A 21,807-nucleotide genomic window follows, 5' to 3' on the forward strand; every position below is an offset into this window, starting at 1 on the left:
GAATTGGTCCCAGTTTGGATTTTGATTTGCTTGTGGTTCCTGGTGTATGTTCTTAATCCTAGCCATTCATTTTGTAGAATTTTGCCACTGTACACAAGGAATATCACCTCTTCTTGAAAACAAACAAGTTCAAAATAGATCCCCTACAATGGTTGAATGGTTGTTATAACATTTTTATGTATAAGGTATTGTAAATTGTTAGTTTAATTGGTTACAGATGCTTATGGGAGAGGTCTGGTAGATGAATAGACTGGGGAGTGTAATGAAAAGAGCCCTAGTTCTGGCCCTACTGCTGACTTGTTTTATAACTTTTGGCAACATTTTTTTACTTCTGGATTTTCGTATCTATAGAAAATTAGAGTAGATGCTCCCTTCAGACCCAGCCACGTTCTCATAAAGTTGTATCTAAATGGCATGGGAGTAACTATAGTGAGCATGGAGAAGTGGCTCTTTTTAAACAACACTGAGGTCATTGTTAGGTGAACTCAGCATAAAGCATATAAAAATGTCCAAACCATAGTATTTTTGTTGTTTTAAAATTAGGAACCAAAAGAGGGAAAAGAAATTATACCCTCCCCCGCTTTTTAAACTACAAAGAAACCTCCAGGACATATTTAAAGTACCTTTGTAGAATATTTTATGAAACATTTCAGTGTGCTCATATTTAACATGAAAAAATAAAAAAAAATAAAACTTCTTTGGATAGCCTTTCATTTAATCCAGTATTTGAATGTCTGCTAGTGTCATAATAGGCATACTAATGGCTTTGGGACTACAAAAAATAGATCGTAATTTTCACTTAAAATTGCTCCATTTCCTTTTTCCATTCTCATTGGAAATAGTTCTTTTTAAAAAGATAGTATATGGGGCTTCCCTGGTGGCGCAGTGGTTGAGAGTCCGCCTGCCGATGCAGGGGACACGGGTTTGTTCCCCGGTCCGAGAAGATCCCACATGCCGCGGAGCGGCTGGGCCCGTGAGCCATGGCCGCTGAGCCTGCGAGTCCGGAGCCTGTGCTGCACAATGGGAGAGGCCACAACAGTGAGAGGCCCGCAAAAACAAAAAAAAAAAAAAAAGGAAAAAAGTTAGTATATGAAAAAATAATAAAGTAACAGAATTATCACAAGTGGGTACATGTTAGAAAATAATGACTTTCCCTAATGGACTTAAAATCTGATCCTGACATAAACTAAGCTCTTCAGTAACATTCATTATGCAAATTGATATACACCGATGTTATTTTGTAGGTTCTCAAGGATTGTTTTCGATGATTTATAGAATTAGGTATTTAAACATTTACTCTGGGAAATATGCCTATTGAGCAAGGTAAAAAATGTATTCTGTCTTGTGGAAACATTTGCTATCCTGCCATTTTAGTTTTGTTAGAGATATTTTTGTCTTTTATTAAGTAGCTGTCTTTTTTAAATAATATAGATTTTACCTAAGTGTTTCCCTTTGACTTTTTGAGCATCTTTTCTCTTGTAGCAGAAGTTTTACCAATTAGAAAACCATGATAGAGAGAAAAGAGTCTACAGCTCATCTTGGCTTTTTTTTAGGTAAACTGGCTTACATTTTCTGAGGAAGTTTTTCAAATCAGATAATCCTATATTTGCCAAGCTCTGAACATGTCCTACTGTCAAATGAGATCTTGGTTTACGCTCCAGACCTTTTGCTGTATGTCATATATGGTATGAAACTTTGCTTATGGAAGTTGCTTTATTTACGTTTCTTTTTATTGGCACGTTTAGAATTTTACCTTTAAACCAAATTTCTAAAAAAAAGTGCAAAAAAAAAAGTGCAGTTTATTCCTGCAGACAATGCTTAGGACTATTAAATTGCAGTTAGAATTACCAGTAATTAGAATTTCCTAATCTGCCTTTAATTGTACCACTGTTGCCTGTGTAGAGCTCAGGTCAACTATGCAATTCATTCATACATGCATTTAGATATTTATCAAGTCTTGACTATAGGTCTACCTGGATGCTGGGGCAGGGTGGTTGTATAGAATACTTAGAAGAATATACAGTTTCTGCCTCACAGGTATTATCAAACTTGGGAGATAAAATCTACACAGAAGAAATGTAGTAGCTGCTGATATATATCAAATGAGTGTTATCAGTAAATGGAATATAGTAGGACAGAGAAGGACATGGTTTTGAATTCTTTTAAAAGGTTTTATTTAGGTAGTAAGACAATCTGGGCTTGACAGGATGGGAGTAGATTTTTAATACATAAGAGAAAAGGATATGGACTTAAGAGCAAAGGCATAGAGATATGAATGGGTGTATTCTTTTGGAAGAAGAGGATTAAATTGCCTACACCAAGTCTGTATTAGGGTAATAATGATTATGCAAAATGTCTAGTGTAGGGGAAAATACGGTACGCATGTGTGTGTGTGTGCAGTAATGTAAAAGATGGTCACAAGTCAGGATGCTGTGGTAGAAAGCTTGATAGCTTAGGAATCAGAAGGGCTGAGTTCTGTCACTTGATTTCTTTGCACTTAGACTGCTTTTCTCTTTAAATGAGCAGTTTAGACCAAGACAGTCTGTAGACTCCTTTAGCTTAATATTCTTCATTTCCGATATTGAAGATAGGAAATGGCAACTACTGTTTTGTATTACTTGGAGAGATTGGTGTAGCAGATTGAGGTCACCTGCTGTAAAAATCTCCAGAATATAGTCCTCTGTCATTGATTCATTCCATTCTCTGTCACTTTCAGTGCACATATACCTAAGGGAGTTATAAGCCTATAGTTTTCTTTAGAAATTATATTAGTCAGTTAAATCACCTAATTGAGATTAGAAGGAATAGAGCTTTGTTTAAGGGAAAGTGTAGATGAATAGTTTTGATTTTGGGTAACGTGGAGTGCCAGCTTTGGGTAGAGAACATTGATAACCACTGGGGGTAATAGAAGGGTGAGCACACCTGGGGAGGGGCAGAATATTTGGATTTTTAATAAAGGTTGAAGCAGAAGAGTACTAAAATCAGGCATCTGTTTTATCTCCACAGCAGCCAGCACAGTTTATTTTCCTGTTCTTTCCCCCTGAATTCTGGTAGTGGTTGAGAGGATAGCTTTTCCAGTATGACCCTTTCTGGCTGGTTTCTTTATTTTGTATTTTTATAACTATCAACTAAGCAAGTGCATTTAGATGACTTGTTTGCAGTTGTAGAGTGACGATTTGATATTTAAATCTCATAATAGGACCTGATTCTTTCATCTTTGGTCTTACCCAACAAATTCTGACTGTGGTAGCAGATTTTTCCTGCTGACTGGTGTACAGTGTCCCTTGGTGACTACAGGGGAATTGGTTCCAGGACCCCCATGGGTACCAAAATCCACCCATGCTCAAGTCCCTTATATAAAAAATGATGTAGTATTTGCATATAACCTATACACAGTTTAAATCATCTCTAGATGACTTGTAATACCTAATACAATACAAATGCTGTGTAAATAGTTGCCAGGGTATGGCAGATTCAAGTTTTATTTTCTGGAATATTTTTTCCTCCTCAGTATTTTGATCCCAGTTGGTTGGATCTGCAGCTACGGAACCTGCTTATACAGAGGGCCTACTCTATTTACCAGACTTGGGTGTAGGAGCAATCCTTTATTGCCTGTGGAAGGAGGAAATGTACAAATACTAAGTAAGTGTAGTGTTGGGCCACAGGAAATACAGAGAATCTTTTTGCCTTAGTCATCGAAGTGGAAAAGGATAGGTATTCAGTTACTGGTGCTACTGTCGTTGGTTTTACTATATAAAGTAACTTTGGTATCACAGGTACATCTCACTGACTTGTTACAGGAAGTTTTCCTTCAGTCCAAAGAATCTGGATTTTACCATTAAAGAATGTCATTTTAGAACAGTACTGTTTTAAGAACTTAACGAAGAGTAAGTGAATTGTCTAAAAGTTGAAAAAGGGACAATTTCAATAAATAATAACCACTGTTTATTGAATACCTACTGTTTTAGGCGCTTTATATACATTATTGTAATCTTTAATCCTCATCAGATTGCCAGTGTATGTAAGTGATATTATCAATGTTTTATAGGGAAAAAGTCAGACCTGGAGGACTTAAGTACTTGCCTTCCCTGGGGTCACATAGTTTGTGTGTAGTAGAAACCACATATCTACGTCTGTACCCAGGTCTTGTGGACTTCAAAGACTGTATTTTCATTAGACTATTAAAGCTAGTAAGCAAGATAGACATACAAGTAAGTAATTAGAGTGCCATGTGCTATATTGCAGTATTGGAAGTATCATCAAAGTACAGAAGAGATACAAAGAGAGGGGATGATTAAATCAGCATTGAGGTGGAGCATTCTGTAGCCTTTAGAGAAAGACTCTTGGAGAAAGGTGACTCCTGTGTGGGGTTTTGATGACAACCTAGAAGTTCTCTAGGGTAGAAGAGAGAGAATAATAACATTAGTGTTTCAATACCTCTGTACTTAGCTTTAGAAAGAACAGGGTGATCTAGCTCATTTCTACTGTTCATTCTCTTCTTGCATCCCAGTCTTTCTTGTTCCTTTTATACACAACAAGATCATGCCATTCTCATCTCAATTTTTGTTAGTTATATCATTTTTACATTGTAGACATTCCTAATATTTATATACGGTAGCAATAATTCCTACCATTCTTTATACCTATTCAATTAAATAAGTAATAATGTGTCTAGTGTAGTACCAGTGTATGTGTGTATGTGTGTGTATATGTACATATAAGTGCATGTATGTATGTATGTGTGTGTGTATATATATATGTAAAACACCACAGCTTGTCCATTCCTGAATTCTTTATTTTGTTTAATCTCTTGATTGGGTCTTTTTTTTTTTTTTTTCACTTTTATGTGGAATCTTTTTTTTTTGAATTTTATTTTATTTTTTATACAGCAGGTTCTTATTAGTTATCAATTTTATACACATCAGTGTATACATGTCAATCCCAGTCTCCCAATTCATCCCACCACCACCCCCCCAACCCCCCACCGCTTTCCCCCCTTGGTGTCCATACGTTTGTTCTCTACATCTGTGTCTCTATTTCTGCCTTGCAAACTGGTTCATCTGTACCATTTTTCTAGGTTCCACATATATGTGTTAACATACGATATTTGTTTTTCTCTTTCTGATCTTGTTTGGGTCTTGAGTCTTTGAACTTTTGAGGATATAGATTACTTGAGTCCTAATTTTTTTCCCCTTTTTAAGAGTTCTGAAGACACCCCCATCCCCCCACGCATAAAATGTGCCCCAAGTAAAATATGTATTATTCTGTGGATAATTCTGAGACCAGAATTATTTCTGCCATCCTCACTGTCAATTGTAGACATCTTACATTTTCTGTCTAGATATTCACTAGGATTCTTTCTTTTTACCTTTGGTAATTTTGTTCTGTGCTTTGGATTCAAGTCTCTTCTTGGAGAGAACCAATTAGCCTTTTGTTTTCCATACATTTCATCTTTTTTCAAATCACTGTCATCTCTGTTTTGTTTTTCATAAGTCTGCAGTCCATGTCAGTGATGTTATCCTTAGCTATTTCTACTTCCTTCTGATTTCTTCTGTAGTTTTTATTTCTGTTACCAGTATACTGTTATATTTAATCTATTTCCTGAACTATGACAGCTGTTTCTTGAGTTAATTTTCTGAGTTGTCTAATTTATCTGCCTTTTTAATGTTTTTGTTTTCCTTAAGTAGTAGATTCAATGGTTAGGCCCCATAATGAATTCTTTCTTATTATTCATCAAAGAATGGAGCCAATTCTAGTTGGGCCTGTTGTAAGTGAAGGCATTGTGTGTGTGGGGGTGGGGAGGGGGCAGAGGAAGTGATCTGGGGCAGCCTACAGCTTCAGCTGAGACATGTTCCTACAGAAACATTTTCACTTCGCTAATATGTTCTATGCTTTTCTTCATTTAAAATAGTTTTAAAAAGTAAACTAATGTAATATATGTCTATATTTTGAAAATGTAAAATAGTCTAATAATAAAAATCATCGTTCTCTTACATCAACCTTCCCCAACTCCGAGTTTTTAATTTCTGGGGACACCTATTTTCAACACTTGTAGGTGTTGGTTATAACATTTACTTTGGTTGGTTATAAATATTACTATTTATATTTACTGAATATTACTATTTATAAATAATATGCCTATTTTCCTGTTTTTAATTTACTTTAGATGCTAACTATTAACTGCCTATTATGGAAGATGAGGATTTACATACCTCACCTGGCTTTATTTTTATCTTTCCACCTTTTGAATGTCTTTTTAAATGACAGTTTGCTTAAATTGATGCTCATTGTTTATGACTATGGATTATATTTCCTTTTGTGTTTGTCTCATAGTTAATAATTGCCTCATCTATTTGCTTACTTAATTTTCTAAGTTCCTATCAGTTTTTCCCAAACTTGCCCAAAGAATTATAAAACTAAGTACAGTACTGTTTTCCACATGATTAAACACATCAAGAAACCTTATCAGTTCACTCCCTACTCCTCCCTGATCCCCTCCTCCCCTGCATTTCCCTGTCCTCCCTTCCCCTCCCTTCCCCTTCTCTGTCCTCCTCTCCTCTGCAGTCTACTCTCCTTACAGTCTGGACTAATAACCTTCCAGACCTGCTGTACAACTATCCAAGGACTTTCCTTCACCTTTCTCCTATGAGAGATCTTGTCTCCTTGATCTTGGTGTCTTTGTCTTGTTTTCCTCTGCTCTGTTTGCTCCCTTGTTTTAGTGGATCACATGTTCTTAGAAGTTTCTCAAGAGTGCACATGGGAAGGAAAGTTTTTGATGCTTTTTTAATCAGGAAAATATGTTTTTATCAATCAATTGTGAATATGTAATAGTTTGTATATATAGTCTAAGTGAAAGTTTTTGTAGAATTTTGAAGTTACTGCTTCACATCATCTTTCAAGTGTTGCTGTTGAGAACACTTAATGCCATTCTGATTTTGAAAAACAATTGGACTAGACTCTCCAAAAATATTACTGTCATGAAAGACAGAATATAAAAGTCTGGGAAACTGTTTTAGATACTTTACATTGATCTTTTTTCTTTTTGAAAACTTTTAGATTTTGTTCTTTATTCCCTAATGCTCTGTTATTTCCTGGTAATGTACTTTGGTATGGCTCTTTATTTTCAGTTGTTGATGGGTACATTCTTTCAATCTGTATGCTCATGAGCTTCAGTTTGGGAAATTATGTCTTTGATAGTTTCTTCCTCTTTTTTCAATTCTGTTTCTAGCTGATTAGATGTTAGACCACCTGGATTGATCTTCTGATTTTACTCTCCTGTTTGACTTTTGGTTTTACTTCCTGGGAGATTAAAAAAGATGAGTAATGGATTAGGCTAAGAATTAGGCTCTGGATCCAGAAGGCCTGTTTGAATTCCGCATTGCCAGTTTCTAACTGTGTGATCTTATATAAGTTAATTACCCTTTCTCTTTTTTTATCTGTAAAATAGGGTTAATATTGAATAGCAATGCCTAACTCAAAGGACATGAGGATAAATAAGTTAATTCATCCAAAGTGCTTAGATAATTTCCTGGTACATAGTAAATGTTAATTGTTATTATCGTTTGGCATCATTATTACCTCAAAGTTAACACTTTAACCATCTATTCGAATTCTTAATTTCTACCAAAAGTTTAATTTTCCAGAGCTTTTGTTTGTTTCTCTGTTCCTAGTTTTATAGCCTCTTGTTCTTATTTCATGGATGTAGTATCATCTTGAATTATTGGGACAACTGAGGAAATTTGGAAAAAACCTCCGACATATAAGGTGGACACCAAAACAGATATATAGAAACAAAATTAAATAAATAAATAGATAGAAACAAAAATAAATAGAAATCTTTTAATTAGTTATAAGATTTTTGGGGTGTCAGCAGTGTTGAAGTTTTTTTGTTTTCTGCATTGACTGTTTTATCATAGTTTCCCTTTTCTATTAATTTGTTTTGGTGTACATCTTATATGTTGGAGGCTTTTTCTAAATTTCCTCATACTTAGGTTCAAATTATATTTGGCAGTAATATACTTAAGTATCATGTTCTCAGTGTGTCATATCAGGGAGCACAGATAGTCAGCTTGCCCTTTTGTTGGTGATACTAAGTTTAGACATTTGTTTAAGGTAATGTCAGCCAGTTTCTCCATTTTAAAAGTATCTTTTAATCTTTGTTAATTAAGTGATTTAGGGTTGATATTTCAGAATGTGTAATTATCCATTTGTACTTTTGCATTCTTATTAAATTTAAAATATTTAATTTATTATGTCATCCATTTTGATGTTTAGATTGTCCAAATTTGACAGGGAGAAGCCCTTTGAAACTGGCTTCTGTGCCTTTTTGTGTGTCCATATCAGTTTTTGAGCACTTCTTAATCTGGCACAACAAGATATTCAAGGCTCACCTTTTACTCCCTGCCCCAGACTTAGAACCAGCCATTTTTTCAAGGATCCCTGGTTCCTTTTTGTGGGGGGAATGATGTTTAGAACCCAAGATCTGGGGGTGGATCCTTTTTGCTACTGAAGTGTCATTGCTTCTAGGCTCTTTTAGTGGATTGAGCTAAATAAGTTTGTGTGTGTGTGTGTGTGTGTATGTATATATTTTTCTTTGTATCTATTTGATATATAGTTAAGTTCATTTGTTTCCATTTATATTTACTTTTACTAGGGACTTTCCTCATCCTTTTTTATTTTTAATTTTTGACTACATATATTATTAACATTGTTCAAAAGTCAAAAACTTTATTACTTGGCGCAGCCAAATAAATAAATGAATATTTTTTTTAAAACTTTATAAAAAGGTGGACTCAGGAGTACCTTCTTTAAGTTCTTCTTTCACTACATTCTCATTTACCACCTGTAGGTAACATGTATGTAAACCTTTTTTTTTATGGTTTAAAATTTATTTATTTATTTAATTTAATTTATTTATTGTTTTTGGCTGTGTTGGATCTTTGTTGCCGCGCACAGGCTTTTCTCTGACTGTGGCGAGCGAGGGCTACTCTTCATTGCGGTGCGAGGGCTTCTCGTGGTGGCTTCTCTTGTTGCAGAGCATGGTTTTAGGCGCATGGGCTCAGTAGTTGTGGCTCGCGGGCTCTAGAGCGCAGGCTCAGTAGTTGTGGCACACGGGCTTAGGTGCTCCGTGGCATGTGGGATCTTCCCGGACCAGGGCTTGAACCCGTGTCCCCTGCATTGGCAGGCAGATTCCCAACCACTGTGCCACCAGGGAAGCCCCTGTAAACCTTAATTAGAAATTTATCCTTCCTTGTTTTTCTTTTTGCAGGTATACACATACACATGTATTCTTAGTTAATCTTCTTTCTTGCACAGTAGCTAGCATAACATGCCTGCTTTTTCACATTGTTTTTTTTTGTTTTGTTTTGTTTTGTTTTTTTTTTTTCGGTACGCGGGCCTCTCACTGTTGTGGCCTCTCCCGTTGCGGAGCACAGGCTCCGGACGCGCAGGCTCAGCGGCCATGGCTCACGGGCCCAGCCGCTCCGCGGCATATGGGATCCTCCCAGACCGGGGCACGAACCCGTATCCCCTGCATCGGCAGGCGGACTCTCAACCACTGCGCCACCAGGGAGGCCCTCACATTGTTTTTTCCACTTAATATAGCCTGGGTATCTCTTCATAGCAGTTTATAGAGACCGTTCTCATTTCTTTTTTATAGTTGTGTAGTAACTCCGTTGCATAGATGCATAATTGTTTATTCACTGAATCTCTTATGTGTTTCCAATATTATGCTATTTCAAAGAGTGCCACAGTAAATTACTGTGTGTGTGTGTGTGTGTATGTTTTAATTAAAACATAAATGTACTATGTCTTGAGGTTCTGTGAGTAAGGTAGGACCAGTAGATGGGCTTCCCACTTGGGATCTCCCAGGCAGTTGCAGCTGGAAGTCGGGATTGGAGTCATCTGAAAGTCAGAGTAACTCAACATTCAAGGTAGCTCACTCAGTATGCCTGAACTTAATGATATTGGTTGTTAGCTCAGAGTTCAGCTTGGGCTGTCAGCTGGAATGCCTACCCATGACCTCTCTGTGTGCCTGGGACTTCCCAGAGCATGCCAGCTGGGTTTGAGAGGGAATATCCCCAAAGTGAGCATCCCAAAAGGCCCAAATGGGAGCTGCAAGCCATCTTAAGATTTATCTCAGAAATTCCAGAATATCAGTCATGCATTCCATTGATCAAGCAAGTTATTAAGGCTGGCCCAGATTCAAGGGGAGGAGAATTAGACTCCTTAATGTGAGGAACAGGATGCATGAAATTGACAGCAGCTATCTCTGGATAGCTTTTTGTGGGGGGAATGATATTTAGAACCCAAAATCTGGGGGTGGATCCTTTTTGCAACTGAAATGTCATTGTTTCTAGGCTCTTTTAGTGGACTGAGCTAAATAAGTTTGTGTGTGTGTGTGTGTGTGTATTTCTATATAGGTAGGTTGCTAGTGCGCTTTCTAGCAACCATAACTCACATCCCTTCCATGTGTAAAGCGTACTCACTTTGTTCCTAAGACCCAGACAGTCTCATTCCATTAAGGGATCAATTTGAGGTCCAGGATCTTATTATCTAAGTCAAGTCCAGATATGGTTGAAGCTTCTTAGGTGCAGTTCCTCCAGTACAGCACCTTGTAAACAGTTTCTCTTGACCTGAAGACCTTTACAGAGATCTTTATTTCTCCATACGGCTTTGAGTTATTATCTAGTAACCTTTTATTTCACCTTGTAGGACTCCATTGAACATATCTTGTAGGGCAGGGCTAGTGGTAACAAACTCCCTCAGCTTTTGTTTATCTGGGAATTTCAGAATTTCTCCCTCACTTTTGAAGAAGTTTTGCTGGATATAAGTTTCTTAATTGACAGTTTTTTCCTTTGAGCACTTTAAATATATCCGCCAACTGCCTTCTGGAGTCCAAAGTGTATCATGAGAAATCTGCTTGTAATCTTATTGAGGATCCCTTGTATGCAATGACTCACTTCTCTCTTGCTGTTTTCAATATTATCTGTTTGTCTTTTGAAAGTTTGATTATAATGTATCCTGATGTGGCCTCATCTTACATGGAGCTTCTCAGATGTTTATATTCATGTGTTTCATCAAATTTGGGAAGTTTTCAGCTATTATTCAAATATTTTCTCTACTCTGTTCTCTATTCTCCTTCTGACACTCCCAAATGCATATTTTGGTTTGCTTGTTGGTGTCCCACAGGTCTTTCTTAGACTCTGTTCACTTTTTTCAAACTTTTTTCTTTCTGTTCCTCAGATATGATAACTTCTGTTGTCCTATCTTAACATTCACTGATTCTTTCTTCGCCTTGTTCAAATCTGCCTTTGAATCCCTCTAGTGAGTTTTTCATTTCAGTTGTTATACTTTTCAGCTCTAGAATTTCTTCTTCGTTTCTATTTAAGTTTTCTATCTGTTGATATTTTGTTCATATGTCATTTTCTTGAGTTTCTCCACACCTTTCTTTAGTTCTTTGAGCATCTATCTCTAAGACAGGCATTTTAAAGTCATTTTCTAGTATATCTGCCATCAGTTCTTTTTCATGGACAGTTTCTGCTGATTTTTTTTCTTTGAATGGGCCATACTTTCTTGTTCATTTGTATGCCTTATTTTTTGTTTTTTTTCTGAAAACTGGACATTTAAATCTAATAATGTGGTAACTCTGGAAATCAGATTTTGCCCCTTCCCTGGGGTCTGCTGTTTTTTATTATTGTTTTTTGGGGTGTTGTAGGCTGTCTCTGTGCTGAGGATCATCAGCCTGAGGTATAAACTTCTCAGGTCTTTTCGGACTCTTTTCTGAATCTGCATAGTCACTTTCTAATTTTCCTCATATAACCAATTGTTTTGAAATGTGCTAGTCTTTAATGTCTGGCTCTCCAAAGGGGAAAAAGAGAAAAACGAAGAGGGGCAGAGAGGCACAGTCCCTTTAAATCCCCTTGAAGTCTCTTCAGCTAGAGGGGAAGGGGCTTACAACAATAGAGGGAGGTCCAACAACAGTGACTGCCTTTTTCTTTGTACCTCCTGGATCAGAAGCAGCAATCAGAGTGCAGATTCCCAGTATTTGGAGCACAGGGTCCTTTTTGCCTGCCCTCCTATAATCTGTGTGCAAGGTGCTCCAGGAACAAGTGCACCACTGCCTGCCATGTGGCTGGGATGGGGGGAAGGATAACTGCCTCTGTGCTAAGAGCTGAAATGAACCGCAATGTATTGTCCAAGTCTTCTTTCCCTTGGAAGTTGCAAGCCTTCAACAGATTCCAGACTTCCAAAATAGTTCCTTCAAACAAATTCCGCCCATTCACTTTTTGTCTAGGTGGGGAGGTAGATTCCCTCAGTGCTTCCTACTTTGCCATCTTCCCATATCCTCTATCTGTGCATGTGTTTTCTGGTATTGTTGGGGGCATACCTTCAAGGAGACATCCTAGAAGTGGGATTGCAGGATCAGAAGGTAAATACACATGTAATCTAGTTAGATGTTGTGAAATTCCCCTCTGTAGAGGTTGTACAATTTTGCACTCTTACTAGTAACATATGAAAGTACCTGTTTCTCCACAGCCTCACCAACCATGTGTTGTCAAACTTTTGAGTTCTTGCCAATCTGGGATGAGTAATGATATCTTAATGTAGAGATAAAGTAAAGCCCAAGGAGAGAAAACAGTATGTACAAAGAACCACCTGGATTTTTAGTTAAAACACAGTGAATTAAACACATGTGTTTCTTTCCTCCCTCCTTAACACACTAAAATGAGAGTAAAGAAATAAACAGAAGAACTTGAGAGGAAAATGCTTCTTTCATTATGACACTGTGCAGTTTTTCATGTGTTTAAGGGTTAGTTGCATATCTTTCTTTTTGGTGAGATGTCTGTTTAAAACTTTTGCCCATTTTTCTAAGAGGTGTTTGGTTTTCCTCATTTTTTAAGAGTTCTTTGTATATTAAGGATATTGTCTTTTTGTGATAAGAGTTGTAAATATTTTCATTAGTCTTTTGAATTTGTTTCTGCTGTGTTTTCATGTGCAAATTTCTTTCTTTTATTGCATTATGTTTATGAGAGAAGCCCTGAAAAGCTATTTGGAAGCTTTATATGTAAGACTAAGACTTGTGAACAGACAAGGATCTCTTGCTGTTTCATTCTGTGGAACTTTTGATTTAAGAGAAGACTCTACCAATGTCTTGGTAGAGATAGAGAAAAGGAGATTGTTGGGAAGGGCCCTTTTCCATACATAGATATTTATTTATTCCCTTGTTTTTTTCCCTTCCCCTTACTGTGCCTGGTGTCCTCAAGCCAATCTATTTTGGGTCTTTTTTTTTTTTTTTTTTTTTCTGTAGTAGACCTTCATTCTCCTGCTCTATTTGGGGAACTGTAGTTGCTTGGCTATTTATCATGCATTGGAGACTTGGGGATCTTTTTTATTAAGTCTTTCAGTCAGTCTAGATTTTAACCTCATGCCTCACCATTGTTTTGGGAAGTTATTGGAGGTATAGATTCCTGAGTCCTTCGAGAATTATGCAGTGAGAATTGGCTTCTGCAGACACTTAAGATGTCTGTTTTCTCAGTCCCGTTAATTCCTTCATCTGTTCTCATCTGCTGCTGTCTCCTTTCAAGTTCTTTATCTTGTTATACTTATTCTCACTTTCAGTAGATTTTAGGTGTAAGGAGAAAGAAACACATCAATTCATTGTATTTAGTTAGAAATGCAGTGGTTCTTTATACATACAGTTTCTCTCCTTAGGCTCTACTTTGTGGGCAGTTGGATGGCTCTCAATGGTTCATGGTATTGCACTTTTGTTTGATAATTTAGAGTTTATGTGCCAGTACTCAGATGATTTTGATCAGCAGTTGGAAAATTGGTTCCTTTTTTTTTTTTTTTTTAAGTCCTGTGTAACTTCAAGGGAAGAAAGTTTTTTACACTTTTAAGCAAAAGATTGTTATTGGTCCTGGAAATAGGAATGCTGCTTGAGAGTCTCTTTGTCTTCTCCCCATTTGATCCATATTTTGCAGTATTGCTATAGTCTGTGTTTGGGGATTATAGCTATTTTGTAGTTTAATTTTACATTAATCCCCTTTGCTTTTTCTTCTTTTTCATTTTGGTGGTTTTGCAGAAGTGGGAAGTAAACATACTTTTGTTCCTTTCTTTTAAAAATGTATTTAATACAGTGTGAAAATCAGGGCTCAAAAACATGTATTTCATTTAAGAAGTCGAATAACTGGATTGAGTACCCATGCCAAAACCTTTCCGTATTCAGTAAAGCTTGGCACGAGGTATGACTCTAGGCTGACACGTTGGGTTGCAGTGAGTTTCATGTCACAACAAAGGGAGGAGAGTCTCTAAGAACACACCTGTGCTAGAAGTAGAGCTACTAGAATCTGAGGCAGCTTTAGGGACTGGTTTTGTTTTCACCACCCTTCGAATTAGTCGTTGTCTTTCACAGCACTTTGCTCCTCTCTGCACATCTGCTCCAAGATCTCCATGTGAACCATTTTCCTGTGCTTACTGATAGTTTCTGCTCTCTTATAAATTCAGCCTACAGAATAGACACCCCACCCCAGTCTCTCTTACCTTTACCTACATGTGACCTTTCTGCTTCAGCTGTCTACAGCTGACCAGTGTACCTCCTGCTGTTTCTTAAGTCGTATTTCCAATAAAAACACATTGGCCCAGACCATCTTTTTGTGCCACCCTGGTTTGTTGTTCCTAACCAAACCATAAATGGACTTTCTTGGATCAGTTCACTTCTCAAGCAGGTTGGGGATGTTGGAGAAGGGAGCAGTAGGTCAGCAGGGAAGCAGCAAGGAACCATGGATGGACAGTTACCCTTGGTAAGTGAGGGAGCAGGATAGAGCTGAATGCATAACATCTCCTCCTTCAGTCTACCAGTTTATTTTTAATAGAGTACTTCAGGCAAATACTTAGTGAGTACAGATTGAATATTATAGGAAACTAGCTAATATTTGTGTCAAAATTGACGAGAAATCTGCTGTTTGGTGCTATTTTCTGTTTGCATTGTGACTTTAGTAGCATGGTATGGCCATAAGACCCCTATACTAGGAGTCAGGATAGATTCTAGACCTGATTTTGCTGTTCTGTGAAAGGCTTCACTTTCTTCATTAGATAAATTTTTAAAAGGTCAGTGGAGTAGAATAGTTTCTAAGGTACTACCTAGCTATAAAACCTTGCGACTCAAATTGTACTATAAGCTGGGAAAGGTACCTTCCGCAAGGATGGTCAGAATACACAACTATTATAATGAAATCATAAGTTCAGATTAATGTAAAAAATTAGAAACCAGAATGATTGGACCCATACATTAGAAAAGGGTGCGAGAGTTTTGTAGTGAACTAGATTCTCCTCATTTAAACTTGTTGTATTTGAAATCGGATGCTGTTTGTAAACTGATTTAAGTCAGATATTATAGTCACAAACTGTTTTCCCAACTTAAGTTGCACATAGGTAGTGTATTAGTGTAAGTGTAATACTGAAGTTTGAAATTCTTCTTCTTCCCTGCTTTTTTAAAAAGCATAGTTGGATATTCAAAATAGTGAAGTAACATGGATTTCTTTTACTTTTTAGGATTTAAGTGTCCTGTATGCTCAAAATTTGTACCCTCAGATGAAATGGATTTGCATCTTGTGATGTGTTTAACAAAGCCAAGAATAACCTATAATGGTAAGTCCAGTGCTTTAAAATAATACTTTAAATTAGAATTATCTTAGATTTTATGAATTTCATGTTTCAGGTAAAAGTTAAAAGGCCAGGAAGGACTATCTATGAGCACTGAGCTAACTGGTATCCTAATTAGGTCTGGTGCTTTGGCTGTGCCATTCTGACCTGACCACAATCTCCAGATACTCAAAACCGTAGGAGAGATTTTCAATGTAGTCCTGGTACATTTTGAAATAGACTTGAAAAAAAAAAGGAATAGTTCATTCGTGACTTTAGATGAATAGAATGAAATAAAGGAAAAATGAGAGCTTTTTTCAGAATTTTATAGATAAAAAGACAAACTTCAAAATCCGTGGAGAAATTTTAGATTTTTCAAATGTAAAATTTGGTTTGAAATAGAATGAGTAAGAAGAGTACCAGTAAACAATGAAGCCAGTTGAAAGATCGACTTCTTGATCAGCAAATGTTTTTTCAGTACCTGTCAGGTATGAGGTATATAGTGTTAGGAACTTGGAATATAGCAGTGAATAAAACAGATGGATCCTACAGCCTAGGATCAACCAAAGGTTAATCAATGTAGTAACAGTTAGTCAATAATCTGAGATTTCTCCTCAGATTACAGAAATCTTGTTGGGGTAAAATTTAACACTGAAGTGAACACGTTATTTTGAGTAGCTTTTTTGCAAAATGAGTTAGGAATCTCTGTCTTGATAAGGTAGTGCTTCAGCCACACTATTATAGTAATAATTGAGCACTTTTCCCCATTTTCCAGTGTATAAGTAGCTTTTAGCATTTCATTTGAATAGTAAATGTACCTGTTGATTATTATATATAAACCTTTCTGCATTAGGAAATTGAATTGGCTACTTTTCATAATCTGAGATTTAGTTACTTAAGAAATAAAAGACATTTTTATTCAGGTTCAAAATTTGAGGTAAAATTGATTGGGCTTGTTTCTTATACTTACTCTATTATCTTATCATTACCCTCCATAATTATTATGTTTATTACAAGTGTTTTTAAAATAAATATCCTTAAATCTTAAGACTCTGGCCTTGAATTTTAAAAGCCAAGTGTATTTCCTTTTACCATATAATATATTTGCATATAATCTTAGTATTCTGTTTATTTACTTTTTGTGTAGTATATTTGGATATAGTCTTTTTATGTGTTGATATTTGGCAGTTTTTAATTTTCTGATTTAACCGTGCTCAAGTCATTAAAGTTTTCTACTAGATCACTTGTGTGGTGGCTTAAAAAGCAATATGTAACCTTCTGCTTGGGGCTACTGTGATCCAAGAATTCAGGTTTTAAATATTTGACAGTATTCCAATTTAGAAGTTAGTAAACTTAATGCAAAAAGTAAATAAAGCTGCAGCCATTTTTAGGAATGGCTTCCTACTTTAAGGTAGTTAGACCTGAAATTTTTAAGTTTGTTACCTATAGATTAACGTCTATAAACATTCACAACAAGAGGCAAAAACAGCTTCTTTATAAACATACATGATTCTTGAATTTTTTAAATGTGGACAGTGGCCAACTGTGAGTTAAAAGAAGGAGGAGCTGTGATTGATGGGTTTAGGTTAGATAGAGGTGGCAGATTGGTAATGTACTTTCCCATCACAGGCTAGGAGAATTCTAAGGTTTTGAAGGCAGAGCCCTGTAGGGGAGGAAAAAATAATCCCTTTACCTTTCTGAGTTCTTGGCTGAGACCCCTGTAATAAAAGACAGATTAACAGGAGGAAAACAAATACAAATTTATTAACAAGTATACCTCCTGTTGTACATAGGAGGTACCCAGGGGAAAAATGAGCTGATCTCCAAGGTGGTTTAGAGTGTGGGCTTAAATAGCATCTTCAGCTAAAGACAAAGAAGAAAGTGAGGGTGAGGAGGCCAGTTGTGGGGGGTCACCAGGAAAATCATGACAAACGAGGTCTGTTACACGGATATAGGTTAGTGCCTGCTCCACTGAGAAGATTCTCTTGGAGTAAACTTTGTGATTTAGAGCAGCCCTCCTTCTCTTCCTGGTAGTGAGAAGGAAGACACCTTTGCAACTGGAGAGTTCTTCTGTTCAATATTATGTAACAACCTAAATGGGAAAAAAATAGACACATGTATATGTATAACTGAAACTATCACAACATGGTTAATCAACTATGCTCCAATATAAAATAGTTTTATTTATTTATTTATTTATTTATTTATTTATTTTTTGTGGTACACGGGCCTCTCACTGTTTTGGCTTCTCCCGTTGCGGAGCACAGGCTCCGGACTCGCAGGCTCAATGGCCATGGCTCACGGGCCCAGCCGCTCCACGGCATGTGAGATCCTCCCGGACCGGGACACGAACCCGTGTCCCCTGCATCGGCAGGCAGACTCTCAACCACTGCGCCACCAGGGAAGCCCCAAAATAGTTTTTTTTTAAATGTAAATTTCCCTTACTAAAGGGTAACTTCTACTTTCAGAGCTTCTCTTGAGTCTGCTATTTCTCAGTCATTTAAAAAATAATCCTTATGCCAAAGAAGCATATTTTAGGGTAGCATATTCTGCTACCCTTCAGTCACCAAAATCTGATCTATCAAGGATATGAGCCTGTGTGAGAACCAGCCCCTTTAACACCTAAGCAATAATCTAGGATTATTATGAAGTTTAGAACAAGGTGAGTTGGAGAATCCTGAAATGGAATCTTTTTAGTCAGCTGGACTCCTCACAGCTTCATATTTTAATTCCTAAAAGTTGATTTCATAGAGCGAGATGCATTAGAGAGATTGGGTCTCTAAATAGTGTTAAATACTCAAACAAGAATTTTATTCAGTGTAGTGCTTATTAACTAAAACCTTTTGCAGCCTTTCCTAAAGTAGCTAGATCTATAATTTTTAAATTTATTTGTTAAATGTATGTTAATTGAACTGTCTACAGACATTAACAGTTAGCAAGGAGAATAGTTGGGCTTATTTTTCAGGCTGGGTATTATTTATAGTCAAACTCCTGAATAGGATGAATTCCAGAAATTTGAATATAACTTGGTGATTCGGTGTTTCGAATTCATATTCACAGAGATGATATTCTGAATGTTGGTTTGATTTACCAGGCTAGCCCACAGAAGCTTTCTTATTGTTTTTTAATCTGTAATATATTCAAATACCCAAGTCCTGGCAACTGAAGAAGAAAATTGACTCGCCAGGTGAAAGCTCTCAGGATTTAGGCAACTGGCTCAGCAGAAGTTCAGGTAGGAGGCCCAAAGCAATCATGGCAGGGAATGATTCAGAGTGATGTGAGTGGTTATGTATTTGCAGGTGGTATTTTTGGCAGAATGGAAAAAAAGTTCAGAATGACACAATGAGTGTTCGTAGATAGATAGCCCTTAAGTCAGAGACTGCCTGCTTCATATACTTTCCCCTCTTTCATGGGCTTCATTGTTTAGTTCATGGACCTAGTAATTTGACGTATGGTCTTAAGAACGTAATATAAATGTTGCAAGCATAGAGTCTCTATTTCCTTGTTCCTCATCTTCTAAAGTATTTCAGAACAAACAAACGTGAAATAAATATTGCTAGCAAATTTTTACTCTTGATTTTCTTGCTCTTTAAGCTTTCCTGGATCTTAGCATGTTTTGCATCATATAAAGTTCAGTTTTCATTTTAGACTTCTGTGGTTGAACTCTGTATTTAAGAAATCTTTGTGTTGTTTTATTTGTAGTTAGTACTCTGTGTGTGCATGTGCACCAGAAGCAGGTGTAACTTGAAATAAGTTTGTCTTCTGAGAGTTAATTACAAACCTATATAGTGAATCAAAAGAGAGCTTTTCACAATCGTCAGAAAGAAGACTGACTTTATGGACAGAGTAAGATGAATATTACTCTTTTACAGTAATCATTTTTGAAGAAAGATTGAGTCAGTTTCTTTTTTAATAAATTTATTTATTTTTGGCTGCGTTGGGTCTTCATTGCTGCGCGTGGCTTTCTCTAGTTGTGGTGAGCGTGGGCTACTCTTTGTTGCGGTGTGCGGGCTTGCAGTGGCTTCTCTTGTTGCGGAGCACGGACTCTAGGTGTGCAGGCTTCAGTAGTTGTGGCACGCGGGCTCTAGAGTGCAGGCTCAGTAGTTGTGGCGCACGGGCTTAGTTGCTCTGCTGCATGTGGGATCTTCCCAGAGCAGGGCTCAAATCCGTGTCCCCTGCATTGGCAGGCAGATTCTTAACCACTGCGCCACCAGGGAAGCCCCAATTTCTTTTTTTTTTTTTAACTTTTATTTTATACTGGAGTATAGTTGATTAACAATGTTGTGTTAGTTTCAGGTGTACAGCAAAGTGATTCAGTTATACATATACATGTATCTGTTGTTCAGATTCTTTTCCCATTTAGGTTATTACAGAATATTGAGCAGAGTTCCTTGTGCTATACAGTAGGTCTTTGTTGGTTATCTGCTTTAAATACAGCAGTGTGTACATGTCAATCCCAAAGTTTGAGTCAGTTTTGAAGCGAACTTGTGCTGTAATAAAAGTGAGGGAAAAGGATTTCATCTTCTGTGCTGTCGGTGGGAGAGTGTATCTTATCTGCTTACTTGGATGTTGAAGAAGAGTTGCAGCAGACAGTCAGTGCTTGATTCCAGTGTGCACATGCAGTCTTCTAATGACCTGGCTTTCCTCCGTGTAGCATGTTTGCAAGAAAGTACGTATTTTCTCCCTCTGTAATTACTGTCTGGCTTTCCAGGCAGTTGTGGGTCTCATCTTAAGTTATAAACTTGCTTTCTTCCTTACATACTACATTTTCTTGGTTTTAAGACCTCCCCCCCACCCCCACCCACGCCGTCGGCACTCCAACACACACATTTTAATCTTTCTGAATTCAGGAGGCTTTCTGAAATTGGCATGTCTCTTATAATTAAGGTTAAAAAATATGTTTGTCGGGCTTCCCTGGTGGCGCAGTGGTTGAGAGTCCGCCTGCCGATGCAGGGGACACGGGTTCGTGGCCCTGTCCGGGAAGATCCCACATGCCGCAGAGCGGCTGGGCCCGTGAGCCATGGCCGCTGAGCCTGCGCGTCCGGAGCCTGTGCTCTGCAACGGGAGAGGCCACAACAGTGAGAAGCCCGTGTACCGCCAAAAAAAAAAAAAAAATATATATATATATATATATATATATATATATATATATATATTTGTCAATTATGGAGCAGAATTTTAAATAAGGAGGTAGTTATCATTGCCTGAGTTTGTGTGACCTTTGCCTTCTGTGGAAGGTATCTACTGTCTGATCTGATGACTCTGTTCATCTATTTGCATTAATTTTTGTGGTTGAGTTTTCTTTTCATTTTTCTTTTTTTATAAATTTTATTTTATTATTTTTTAAAATTTTTGGCTGCGTTGGGTCTTCGTTGCTGCGTGCGGGCTTTTCTCTGTTTGTGGCGAGTGGGGGCTACTCTTCAGTGCTGTGCGTGGGCTTCCCATTGCGGTGGCTTCTCTTGTGGAACACGGGCTCTAGGCACATGGGCTTCAGTAGCTGTGGAGCGCGGGCTCAGTAGTTGTGGCCCACGGGCTCCAGAGCGCAGGCTCAGTAGTTGTGGCTCACGGGCCTAGTTGCTCTGCGGCTTGTGGGATCCTCCCGGACCAGGGATCGAACCCGTGTCCCCTGCATTGGCAGGCAGATTCCCAACCACTGCGCCACCAGGGAAGCCCTGTGGTAGAGTTTTAACCACAAAATGTGGATTCCTTAATAGTGGTTTTATTTATTTTTTTAAATAAATAAATTTATTTATTTATTTATGGTTGTGTTGGGTCTTCGTTGCTGTATGCGGGCTTTCTCTAGTTGTGGCAAGTGGGGTCGTTGCGGACTTCTCATTGCAGTGACTTCTCTTGTTTCAGAACACAGGCTCTAGGCATGTGGGCTTCAGTAGTTGTGGCTCGTGGGCTCAGTAGTTGTGGCTCACGGGCTCTAGAGCACAGGCTCAGTAGTTATAGCACACGGGCTTAGTTGCTCTGTGGCATGTGGGATCTAACCGGACCACGGCTTGAACCCCCGTGTCCCCTGCATTGGCAGGCAGATTCCTAACTACTGAGCCACCAGGGAAGCCCAAAATGCTTGTTTTTAAATCATTAAAAAATGAATAGGAAGTAAGTAAAACACAGGATATATTGTGAATAAGATGAGAATTGAACTCTTTAGACATT

The 21,807-nt window shown here is 37.6% G+C and overlaps 1 protein-coding gene across 2 annotated transcripts in view; it reads left to right on the plus strand.

Annotated features, from left to right (window-relative positions):
* Positions 1-21,807, plus strand: part of ZNRF2 (zinc and ring finger 2) — a 98,641-nt gene that overhangs the window by 39,239 nt on the left and 37,595 nt on the right. For both annotated transcript variants that reach the window (XM_082633153.1, XM_082633152.1), the window contains exon 2: positions 15,553-15,648. In XM_082633153.1, coding sequence (XP_082489279.1) covers positions 15,553-15,648 — 96 coding nt within the window. The remainder of the gene's footprint in view (positions 1-15,552; positions 15,649-21,807) is intronic.

This window comes from Mesoplodon mirus (assembly GCF_964341445.2).
Source record: "Mesoplodon mirus genome assembly, chromosome: 9".
NCBI lineage: Eukaryota > Metazoa > Chordata > Mammalia > Artiodactyla > Ziphiidae > Mesoplodon > Mesoplodon mirus.